The sequence below is a fragment of the Polyodon spathula genome, chromosome 22, assembly GCF_017654505.1.
Source record: "Polyodon spathula isolate WHYD16114869_AA chromosome 22, ASM1765450v1, whole genome shotgun sequence".
NCBI classification, from domain to species: Eukaryota; Metazoa; Chordata; class Actinopteri; order Acipenseriformes; family Polyodontidae; genus Polyodon; species Polyodon spathula.
The window spans coordinates 4,902,489-4,914,917 of NC_054555.1; the positions used below are offsets into that span (position 1 = coordinate 4,902,489).

Here is a 12,429-nt window from a genome sequence, read left to right on the forward strand (position 1 = left end):
ATGACCTTATTGTGTCATGCACATTTATAAAGTAGTTGTCACAGATTTAGTTTTGTTTACGTGCTAATTTAAAAGCCAGGGTAAACATATTTTTTCCAACTTTCCTTGGCTGTTTAACTTATTAGTTTTATAAATGTATGTTCAGTACTTTCACCTCATCATATCTGTTGAGAATAATACATTGTAAATCAAAATACTTTTTTATAATCCATGAGTTTTGTTGAGTCATGTACAAAATGCATCAGCATTTAACAACTTTTGTAACTAGTTATTTTTTTTCTGACCTTGTATCCCTGTTCTGCCATGTCTGCATTGAAGGAAAGTGGAAAAGTGCATATAATTCTTATTTTTGAGTTGTATTTACATGTTTGAAACTGCATTTAATGGATGCTTTGATAAAAACAACGGCACGTGATCAGAAAAGTTGGCAAAATGTGATGGACATTTCATATCCAACTACCATGATTTCAGGTCTCGTGTTAAATTTGTGATATAAATAAATACAAACATCAAAGGTACAGTTTTATAATCTTCTTTCATAATGGTTAGCTCAATTATCTTGAGCCACCAAAAGCATCAGTTTTCTAAAACTAGATTGTTTAAAGATAAAAACATAGATGCAATAGGATTTGTCAAAGGTTCATATTCAATAAATCTATATTGAAAATTTGTAATTAAAAAAAGTTGTTTTATTGTGAAATGAGTATTATAATTGTCTGTCCTGTATATTCTTTATATTTTTCTTGTATTGAAATTATAGTAGTAACATTAGATATATATATATATATATATATATATATATATATATATATATATATACACACACACACACACACACACACACACACACACACACACACACATTTTTTTGTTTGTGTATTTTTAATAAAAATAAAATAGCACAAGTATTTGGTAAAAGTTATCACATTGTATATGTAAAAAATCCAGCTTTATAATAATTGCCATACAAAATGCTTTGTATAATGCAGAACTGTAACATCATGTAAGTTCAATAACTGAAGTAGATTTTCTGTATTAATAAACTTTATAATTCTTAGGTTATCCTTATTCTTGTGTGTTCCATTTGATGCAAAATATACTAGTTACACTGTTTACAGACATCGGCGAACCCCTTATGCAAATTTGATAAATAGAAATACTTATACAATTGTTATAAACAAGGAAAAGTTATTTTCAATCTGTAGATAAAGTAACTGTTAATACTCAAATCGAGAGCACTTTGAAGCCAGTTACTGACTATGCCATAAAATATTTAGCTTGTGTTTAAAAAACAAATCCATGCCAATATAAATAACTCCTCGCTGCCAGCTAGGATCCTGTTTGAGTCTGTACTGTTGGCATGACAGTAAAGCTGTACAATAATACAAGCCTAAAGATGTAATTCTGATAAAAAAAAAACAGACATGCATACAAGAGCACTTCTGTGGTAATTTTTTAACACATTGATAGGGTGAGTCAAGTCAACAAACATTTGAGCATGTGCCTTCATCGTACACAGGATTTATATTATTTCTGATTGAGCATTATGAAATTATGGGTGTATTCTACTTTCAATATAATATCCAAACCCAGTATTGGGTTTTGCACGTGCATTATTATTTCTGAACATATCTGATTAATCAATCTGCGATTGCAGACGTTTTTCATTTACATGCATTTTTAATACAAACAACTCCATGATATGTCTTACAAAGCCTAATTATTATTATTAGACATGCATATGTCTTAAATATGTTGTACAAACTACAACTTACTGAATACATGTGAATTTATTAAATAAAACCTTTATGTGTTACTAATTAAGATCTGCAGGTGTTTCCACTGGCTTAAGCCCTTATCAGTTAAATCCTTTTTCTTCTTTAAACAGATACTTGGCTGGCCTCTAATGGCAGTAAGAAATAACTGCTTTAGACCGATTTCAAACTGGGGACAAAGCGTTGGTGCATCCCATAAGATAAGAAAGCCTTGTGTAAATTTGTACAATAAATATTGTGTCAATGTGTGCCACTGTATCTAGATATGTTAACTCAAGAAAAGACCGCCACAAAATCACAGGACAATTTGATCAAGCTTTTATTACGTTTAACAGATTCATTGATGAATTCCATTAGTTAACGTGACAGTTTGCCAGACAAAAACTGCAAAATACTTGTCAAATAGTGAATAAATATTGTCTTTTATTTGCATGAGGCACAGTTCAAAAACAACAAACAGTACAATCAAGCTCAAGTGTGTGAAGACAATAGTTTTTACACGTCATTTTCATAATCTGCTGCAACCTTCCTCTTGCCTTGCTGGTGCACATGGTTTCCCCAGGTGTAGGTTACATACGTCACAATAAACGCTTTAAAAACAAGAAATATTTAATCAAAATTTGCAATTGCAATTCAAAACTCAGTTACAATTCTGCACAACAATGATCCATCCCAATGTTCTATATTGTGGAATACTGTATTTGAGTTACTGGGCAACTGGCACCTCAAGTTATATTCCTGAGTGAATGAGGACTGTTCCAGGCCTTTGTACAGTTTGATGAATACTGATTATTAATAATCCAACGTTATTCTACTACTAAAGACTTATGTTGCCTAGTTATTAGTGTCCACACCATGGAAAATTGACTTGTAGAGCATGAGATACTTACGAGGTGCCACTTTAAAGACTTGAGAACTGAACCGTCTCCACACATTGGGGATGCCTTTCGAGAAGTAGTTTGCGAACGCCTTCTGCTCAAAGGGGGACAGGCTGTAGGTGACGATGTGCCTGATCCTGGCCAAGTCTCCAAAGTGACGGCCCATTTTTTGGGGGGGAATGAGCTGTAGATTTAAAAAAACAGGAGGGTTACAATAATATTTAATTTCAATCCAATGATCTGTTTAGTGTTCAGTATTACCATGTTAAGCAAAATACAAAAGAAGAATCTGGTGGAGAAGTCAAATATACTTTGTGGCTTGGAACTCAGCTTTAGGTGCTGTACAGCTCTTAGGTATCAAATTTTACTGCAATAAATCCTTAACTAACTTGCAAGAACAAACACACAGCACGGGGCATGCATGCATGCATGCATATATATATATATATATAATAATAATAATAATAATAATAATAATAATAATAATAATAATAAGAAAATGTAAGCTTTTACCGACACCACTGAAAAGCACCTGCAATTATTTTCAGACTAATATATCCAGACTTTACTGCTGAATAATTAACTCAACAAAATGACAACTAGTGTAACTTAAAAACAACAATCTTAAATAAAAGGCATCAATCTAAAGACATCTGAAAGGTGGCAAGAAAGAAGTAGCGATATCAAAAAGACCTTGGCTAATATGCTTTGACTTTCACCATAGACATGCAAAATATCTTACTATTACAACGATACATGGCTGACGTTTCACATAACGCTTATAGTTTTCCACAAGTTATCATTCACGTCAAATTATACGGCAACATATTTTACAGAAATCAAAGACAGATATTAAAACACACAAAGCAGCTACAACACTACTTACCAGCGAATAAGTGACTCTGTGAAATGGCGGACGAATGGACACAGCCTCACTTTCATCACAAACAGGAACTCTGCCGGCACAAGGGTCTAAACGTCATATCCTATCAAGGTCATTTGAAAATAAAAAAATTTAAAAAAATCATTGGTTGACTTTATTTGTAACATTTCCTCTTTGTATTTTTTCATATAACGGGTTTTGTTTTCACTACCTTCATTTTTTACACTGGCAAAACAAACAAAAACATTTGTAGTGATAAGTGAAGTCGCATCCCCGCATACGCAAGACTCTTAACAGGCTCGCTACACACACATTGCAGTTGTCAGGACAACCGTCAAGACAGTGGTGGCGATCTGTAGAAGGGGCATGCAAGAAGATTATATCTTAAATAATAAAATATGTTACAAACAAGTATAACAAAGCATTGCATCTAATGAAAAGAGTCAAACACCGAGTGTGGCATAATGCATATTTAATGTGGCTGACAGGGGCTCCGTATTCACTGGGACAGCATTCTGGCAAGCTTAGCCCTGCTTAAGAATTATAGTACCTGAGACAGGTAAAACTTGCCAGAATGCCTTTGATTGTGAATTGGAAAGCCTGAACTGTTTCAAACACGGAGCCATATAACGACGGGGTGAGGATTTTCCTTGACATGTGTTTCTATAAACGTTTTTCCCCCACAATTGAAATACTTATTAAATACAATAAATACAATTGTGCTATTAAAATGGTGCTCGTACTGGATTGGTATCAGAAAGAGGGTGTTTAAAAAAAAAAAAAAAGTATTTTCAGCTTCCATCCACTTAAAATGCAGATGTAGCTTGAATCTCAAACCGCAGTGAATCGATGATAAGTTATTAGCTACTATTCAATATAACATTGAGGTTCGAGGTCCTTGCGGGTTTATATATATATATATATATATATATATATATATATATATATATATATATATATATATATATATATATATATATATATATATATTTTTTTTTTTACAGGTAAGAACTCAACTTTACTATGATGAATACGAGAATGTTCGTAATGGTAATTGTTTATTTATTAGTTTAAAAATGTATACTTTAATGTGACCAAGGGTGAGTTATTGGAACATGGATAAATGCGAGAGTCTGTGCGATGTATTTAAACACGCACAATATTTTAGAGTCAGTAACACGTCGTGATAAGTTTGGTATCACAATTGTGTAAAAGGTTATTGGTAATGTATTTAGTTTTTATTAATGTATATGTTTATTTGCACAAGGCACAGAGGTGATTTTATTGTTTTATTACTGTTACAATTTAACTTCTCATTTTAAATTGAAAGTAGACAGAAACCTCAGTGTGATAACATTATAACACGAGCTATGGTCAATTACAGATTTAAACCATTTGTGTTTTGGATACAGCAACATAGCGCTCCAATCCCATTGTTCTTCCCATTAACTTCTATACTGACTAATGATTATACCAATAGATTGTCGTTAAATAAAAGTTTTAGTACTCCTGCAATGTGAAGGGGACATTTCCCCATCATTGAAAAAGTGAGAGGGACATGTCCCCCGCGTTAATTACGCCTATGCGTGACGGTAGATCGAAACATTTGGGCGATGTGTGTGTGTGTGTGTGTGTGTGTGTGTGTATACAGAGAGCCAAGTTTATTGCACGCAAATATCTGATAAGCAATGACATCATTAGTTGCGCAGAAATCCATGAGCACCAACTGTGGTTGTGTTAGTGCGCCTGAAACAAACACATAGGGAGAGAGAGAGAGAGTTTGAGCGCATTAACTAACCAAACAGAGTTGTTAATTGCACTCGAACTTGCTCTGAAAAGGATTAACTAGTGCGGTTGTTGCTGCCCTTTGTAACCGAACTGTTTATGTATACAACCCATATTAAGAGCAAAAGGTGAACTAACAATCGTATTTAGCAAGACACACGGGTCGCTTTTTGTGTTTACAAAAATATATTTCAGCAGATAATAGGCAAACTAGGACAACTGTTTGTAATGAAACTGATAAGAAGCTGTGGTCAAATGATTTGTAAGAATAATTAATATAACTGCAAAATCAAATACAAATTATTTTTAGAGAGCGTCACACAACGTATTGCATGTTATAACACAGTTCATAAGAGTAAGTTTAGTCTCCTAAAACAGATTTAATATCTGATTTGGATATTGTGTGTCATTTAGAGTTACCATATTACTCAATGTACATAAGGACAGTTCCAGCTTTTCAACTCAAATCGCAATGCATTCTGGTATGTTTCACCTGTCTCAGGTATCTTTCAGAGCAGGACTACATTTACCAGAATGCATTGGGGTGCGAGTTGATAAACCTCTACTAGACATAGGATTGGGGCCAAAGTTTATATTCCAGTCCTGGTTTTTATTCCAACCCTGTTCTAGATAGTTTAATCAAACCAATTAAACTGCCACCCAGCCCCTGAAGTAGTTACAGTAATAATGATCTAAGTTCACCTTTTAAACCTTGAATGGTATTGGCCATATATATGACACAGTGATTTTTGATGTCCTGGCTGCTGGTACAGTTGGGAGTGGAGTTTAAACTTTATACCCATTTTACAGCAAAGATCTATTTGCTCCAAGCCTGTTGAATTGACTATTACAAATTTGAATTTGCTTCACAAATTAGCTTTTGTTTATAAGAACAAAAAAGTATAAAAAAAAGGTCTGGGAAAGCTGCTTGCAATATATATATATATTTTTTGATCAGAATAGAACCATCTTTGAAACATTTTCAAAATCCAAAACAAAGTCAGCCAAAATCAGTTGTTACAAGCCATACATTACACATATATTATTCACTTTACAAAAATGCTTTTGCGTTTACCCCCATTAAATACTTTAACCATATTTACAGTAATTTCATAGCTGAGAATATTAAATGCAGATTGACATATCTTGTCGTCCATATTTTAGGACAACTTTCTGTCTGGACATAATGAATAGAAAACAGTTGTCCATGAGACAACTGCTTATATCCTCAGATATAAAAAACACAGTAAAATATTTTGTAATAGTTAAGAGGACTAAAAATTTCACTTTGGTGTCCAGAACATTCTCCTGTTTAAAAATGTGTCAACTCCAGCCTATCAAAAAGAAACAAATTAAAAAAAAAAAAACAAAAAAAACGCACAAAAACAAAAACAAAAAAAACATAATTTAGCCTTTCACATGCCAACAACATTTACTTAATGGGAAAGGCACAGACTTTGAAAGAAAGAAAAAAAAAAAAAAAAGCATTTATCTTTTTTTTCACTTTTGTAATTATCAACAGTGATAATGGCTTTATATTTTATGGTCTGGTTCTAGATGTTACCAATTACAAAATCTTGATGTCCCATCATACATTTGAACCTTAATGCAAGATATAGTAAAACTATTTGGATAGTTCTACAAAAAGTCCCTCATAATGCAATCGAAAAATGGCACATCCACTAGTACACATTTTCCATCTGTGTCGTTCTGCTCAATGGTTCAGCGACAGGTACACTTAGTAGCTATCATGTCTTCATATTCCTTGTACACAATGGACCCATCATTTTCGATTGTTAAAACACTTAGGGGATCATATTGGGATGGGACACATGACGGCCTTGGCACAGGGGAGTCCAGCTTTTCATAGATGATATTCTGAACCATGGTGTGAACTGGAGACCCATATCGAGAACCAATAGCCCTTGGACAAATCCCTTTGCAATAGCGAGGGTTGTAGTTGTGGGGTGCAATTATCCAGTGGTCCCACCTAAGCTGACTGAAACTCACCCTGAAATCATGTAGCTCACATTCATCTGTGGGGAACTCAAAATGTTTATAGTGTTCGTCCAGACTAAAAGTCTCAGGTGTTGATATTTGTTTATCTAGCTCTTTGTCCGCTGCATTTCTTCTATTTCGCAAGGATGTTTTCTCCACCATCACTGGACTTTGGAAATGAGCAGGATCTGATGCTGGTCTTGGATTTCCCAAGCTCAGCATCCTTACTCGTGGTGCCCCCCTCCGATAGGCTTGTTCACTGGTATCATTCAGGTACAGCACAAGGGAAGGAGCCTTGAGGGTGTGGTTCAGCTGATCATCTTGCTCCTGGGCACTGCTCTTTTGTCTTCTGTCTTCCACACAGGTGAAATTGACAAGGATGTGGATATTCTTTCTATAAGAGCCCAGTAGAGGCTTTAGAAAAGATGTGACATCAACCTCTACCCATTTGCGCCTGGTCCTCCTCTCCATTCGGACGTAGAAGCGGAAGGAGTCCTGGGTGCTCGAGCAGACTTGCTCATCAGGACCCACTTGCTCACTGAGATGCACACGGCAGACAGACGCAACAGGAGCCATGGGTGCTCTCTCAAACGAGTAGAGGAGAACAGACTTCAGAAGGTGCTCCTGGGCAGTCACGCGATCCAAGCTGTAAGACAGATCTTGTGTGAAAACCTCTGCAAGAAACAGAAAAATAAATTTAGAATATATATTTAGAACATTATTTTCAGGCCGAAATGTTATTTGCTTGAACATGTATTATTAAAACATTAACATGCTGGCAAGCACGTGTGTATTTATGTATTAAACTGAACATTGTGGGCCACACAAATAATGGTGATGGCTTTAGTTGCATCCTACTTTAATCAAAAGATGTAGTGCATGCTTTATAGGACATGCTCTTCAGGGATGGCAATAAGGCTCCCACTGCATAGCAGAATAATCCATTCCTGGTTTAATAAGACATACACTGTGGCGAATCAAGCTGGCACTGGGTTAAATGCAATATGACACATTTCCATCCCAACATGATTACAATTGAATATCTATAACACAACATTTACATATATAAACGTGCAATTTAAATGTCTTTGCAAGTTTAAATGTCAATTGACAATATAATACAGGGTTAAACAGGCATGGTGCAGCAGAAAGATGCTGCCGAAGGAGTACGAAATGCATTTAAACAAATGAAGCACACACCATTTTCTAAAACCTACACCATTTATAACTTTCACCATGGCTTCATAATGCAAATTCCTACATTTCTAAAATAAAAAAATAAATATGTATAAACAATCTGAAACCGTTGGGGCACTATATTTAAAAGACAACAAATCTAACAAAATTGCAACTGGAATAAAGCAAGCATCACAATATAATCGAACTGACCTATGTAATGTAACGTCACCTCACCTTTGATTTTGTGGAGGCACTCGGCTTGCGGGGTAAACAATCTTACTGTGTTATACAGAAGACTTTTATTCAGCTTTGGCACTCCTTCGTTAGTGGCAGACATTCTGTATAATCTTTTCATGTACCGGAGATACTTTGAATCGGGTCTGAACCGCGGGGTAGGGTCTTCCCAGCCGTCTTTGTCAGAGAGTGCTTTTAGCAAAGAAGACAGCAGTATGGTGCCACGATGACGGTCTTCAAAATTCGGTGGCCCGTCATCAGGGCCTGCCGCGGAATTTCGTTTTGCTCTACAAAGACTGTCACATACATTAGGTAAGACGAGCCATGCAGAGTAACACAAGCAAAAGCACATTTTTATTACAGTCCCCATTGCAAGTTAGCGGTGAATGCAGCTTCACAGAGAAATCTAAGCCTATCCTAAGGAGGCTTTGCCTCTGTGCATGCGCCGCTTTAAAGTTTCAGGTGTCATCAATCAGAGCTTAACTAATCATAAGTAAAGGAAGCATCAGTGTTTTATGCGTCACGCACACGGTGATGTTATGTTGCAAGATGAAAACAGGAATACTAATACAGTGTTCTTTCACAGTGTTACACATGTGCGCCTTTATAGTTATTTATTTGCTTATTTGTGACCCGGGACAGCAAAATCAGTCGGAAGTAGCATATGTAGATTTTACACAGCTGCCAGATTACCGAGTGAAGTCATGAATTATCGATTTTGAGTTTTACACGTTTTTGTGTACTTAACAGTCCAAACTATCGTTTTATCAAGTTTATTTTGTGAAATAATGTCTCTGTTATACTGTAAATACACAGTTTGATAACAACAGCGACCTGTAGATTGTCAAAATTAGCTGAAACAAAGACTTAAAATAAGTACAATTCACGGTATCACAGCAACATCGTCCTTCCACGCATACACATCAACCGGGTATCTTTTGAAAGCTGTAGTTTCCCTCTTTCCCGCTATGTAGGTTATTAATAGACTGACATCTTATTTAGCCAATGAAAACAGTTTTAAGAAGAGGTTGCAGTGTAAACAGTTCTGCTTGTTGCTATGCGTGACGTCATTTGGCTTCTTGTAGTATAAACCGATTGGCTGAATGCCTCCAGGCGCTTTGACTTCTGGGACAGCGGCATTGCTGTGGTTGTGAACGCAGAGAACTTGTGATATTAAACCCCGGCAATCAATCAATCAATCAATCAATCACTCACAAGCGCATCATGATGGAGAATCATGTCGCTGACATTGTCATTGATAACAGTACTAGAACCAAGTTGCAAAAAATACGTAATTACAGCTGTGTAAATAAGTCGTCTAATTACAGCTGCAAACTGAATGACGGGAAACCCTGTGTTATGGTATTTTCTGACGAATATATACTTGTTAACTGAGGTAAGGTAGTCCAAGATATGTATTTCAGAATATGCAAATACCAAGTGAAATGTAAATAGTAAATGTAAATAGTTCAGCACTTTTAATTTAAAAGCATTTACATTTGTTTAAAAAAAAAAGCTATGAATTGTAAAAAAAAAAAAAAAAAGTTTTTCTATGTTTCAATAAATGAAAAATAAATATTTGTATCATATAATTTCTTTGTCATATTTTGTAGAAAGGTACGAGGAGTTATTGGTGAACAGTTGGTGTATGTGTCAGAATTCTAACATAATGGTTGCTAAGGGAATAGCTGGAAAGCAGGTGTCCCATATTTCAACTTAATTTTCTCAAAATGGCGTCTTCTGACTTTGCTGATTTAAAAATGTCATATCTCGGGCCCCGTTTGAGATATATCAATAAGTTTGGTATTATTTTAAAGCTTATTGTATGTCCAATCCATTGCCACAATAAAACCGTTTTTGAAATTTTTGACCAAGTGACTGATTTCGCTGTCCTGGGTCACATTTATTTATTTTTTGAAGTTTGAAATTCCAAAGCAGTGTATGTTTTCAGGAATGTATTTAGTTATTTTGGAATTAATTTTGAGTTGCTGGTTTCTTCCACATAAAAGTTTAAAATTATTCGACGACGAGCTTTTTGTATTTTGTTTCCCCAATAGCGTAGCAGCACACGTTGCATCTCCCTTAAACCACAAGTTTCGCTACAGAATGACGTTCTTTGGGCTGCAGCCAATTTCTTACTGGGGTAAAGGAAAACCTTAACTCTGTTTAAACTAGTAATGATTTTACACTGTGTTGTAAATATCCAAGAGCTTCAAGGGACCGAAGCATCAATTGAAACATTTTAAGGTATTAAAGAGTTAATAGCGGGGTTCCGACACATACAGCGTTTCACATACCCAAGTGTTGCTAAAACTGTTTCAATAACGTACCTCTCATTTTTCTTTTCATTGTTAACAACTTGTTTGAAAGCTCTTTTCAAAAGGGCCGCTGTACTACCCTGGGGTTTGAGACGTGTCCTCTAAATCACTGCAGGAAGAGCGATAAAATAAATAAATAAATAAAAAACATAACAAGTGCTCTGGCTTTTCGGTTCCCTAGCACATTATGGATCGTAATCGCTGTGTTAATTGCTTGACAATAATCCTTACACTAACCGTGCACTAGAGCAGACATTTTAAAAACAGCTTTGAAACAGACTTTAAAGTTATTATTGTAAAAAGTTCAAACTGTAACCAGAAATGCAGAACCCTATCTCCTAATATCTGTACCTTTGTTGACTTTCAGATATCTGTGGAATGTTCACTTGAAGGCCTGTTCTCACACAAGGGAACAGTGGCAATGGGATTGTTCTGTTCTATTCCAGCACAGAAATAATATACATTTTTTATTGTTTATTTTCATGTTTTTCAAAGATGGCTTAGAGAGTGTGGGGTTCAATGTGTAACTGAAACAGATTATTTTACCCTTTTTTTTTTCTTGGTTCCAAGGCCTGATTTTCCAGCAGTGTGAAATCACCCAAAGGACCTTGGTAAAGTTGGTTTGTAACTCAAAATGTGATGAAAAATGGTAATACTTTATCAGGCCCTTTTGACAGTTCGGGTTGTTTACATTCCCTTCACTCTGCTCGTCCTCTCTTAAAACCTGCCTGCCAGTAAGTTACTCTTTGAGCTAAGTAGCCCTGCACCTGTTACTACATGCAGCAGCTGAAGGCTATAAACAACATATCCAAGCTCTCTTTCATCTCAAGAAGCAATGCAACAATGTGAACATTTACCTCTGTTTTCTATCCTGAATTATAACAGAATTTGCAGATGTTGTTTCTAATTACCTAGCTGGTATATAAAACAAACACAAAGGTTATAAGCTGTGACAACACCCCTTCGAAGTTTATGGTACCTGGCTTTATAAAGGATGTTTACTAAGTTGCATCAAAAAGTAACTTTAATTCACTGTGAATGTACCATATTTGTAGATGTGTATTGATGCAATATTATACTTTTATGAAATTCAGTTACTTTCTCTCTGTACTATGTATATCCCCTTTGTACACTGTTGCCACTCCTGCAAAAATTCCTATAATTATGTACCATCCCAGTATCCTTCAAGATCACTCCATGATAAAAAAGAAGTTAATTAAATTTGAAAATGTCAAGCCAAAGTATTTTCTCTCATAACAAAGTTAATTAAAAGCTCAATAGCACTTAGGCTTTGGCAGAGTGCCTGTAGACTGAAATAAAGTTGCATTATCTAGATGGCCTACCTAAGACTGAGATGAACTTTACCTTGCTAACACTTG

General features: G+C 35.4%; 2 protein-coding genes across 2 annotated transcripts; both read right to left on the minus strand.

Annotated features, from left to right (window-relative positions):
- Nucleotides 1-2,077: 2,077 nt before the first annotated feature.
- On the minus strand, nt 2,078-3,647 carry LOC121296822 (cytochrome b-c1 complex subunit 8-like). Its single transcript, XM_041222651.1, has 3 exons — nt 3,540-3,647; nt 2,666-2,837; nt 2,078-2,365 (listed from the first exon to the last, which is right to left on the minus strand). Exons 2-3 carry the CDS (start codon nt 2,817-2,819, stop codon nt 2,271-2,273), a joined length of 249 nt encoding a protein of 82 aa, XP_041078585.1. The 5' UTR covers nt 2,820-2,837; nt 3,540-3,647; the 3' UTR covers nt 2,078-2,270.
- Nucleotides 3,648-6,749: 3,102 nt separating this feature from the next.
- Nucleotides 6,750-9,534, minus strand: LOC121296823 (growth/differentiation factor 9-like). The gene is made up of 2 exons (XM_041222652.1): nt 8,733-9,534; nt 6,750-7,993 (listed from the first exon to the last, which is right to left on the minus strand). The coding sequence occupies exons 1-2, from the start codon at nt 9,100-9,102 to the stop codon at nt 7,044-7,046; spliced, it is 1,320 nt and encodes a 439-aa protein (XP_041078586.1). The 5' UTR covers nt 9,103-9,534; the 3' UTR covers nt 6,750-7,043.
- Between the last annotated feature and the right edge of the window lie 2,895 nt (nt 9,535-12,429).

What these genes read in the sequence shown, in the direction of transcription:
- LOC121296822 (XM_041222651.1), bottom strand. Translation starts at nt 2,819, where the DNA reads ATGGGCCGTCACTTTGGAGACTTGGCCAGGATCAGGCACATCGTCACC. An exon ending in AGTCTTTAAAGTGGCACCTC is followed by an intron (nt 2,366 to 2,665) that starts GTAAGTATCTCA and finishes TTGTTTTTAAAG; the next exon opens with CGTTTATTGTGACGTATGTA.
- LOC121296823 (XM_041222652.1), bottom strand. Translation starts at nt 9,102, where the DNA reads ATGGGGACTGTAATAAAAATGTGCTTTTGCTTGTGTTACTCTGCATGG. An exon ending in GTGCCTCCACAAAATCAAAG is followed by an intron (nt 7,994 to 8,732) that starts GTGAGGTGACGT and finishes TGTTTCTTGCAG; the next exon opens with AGGTTTTCACACAAGATCTG.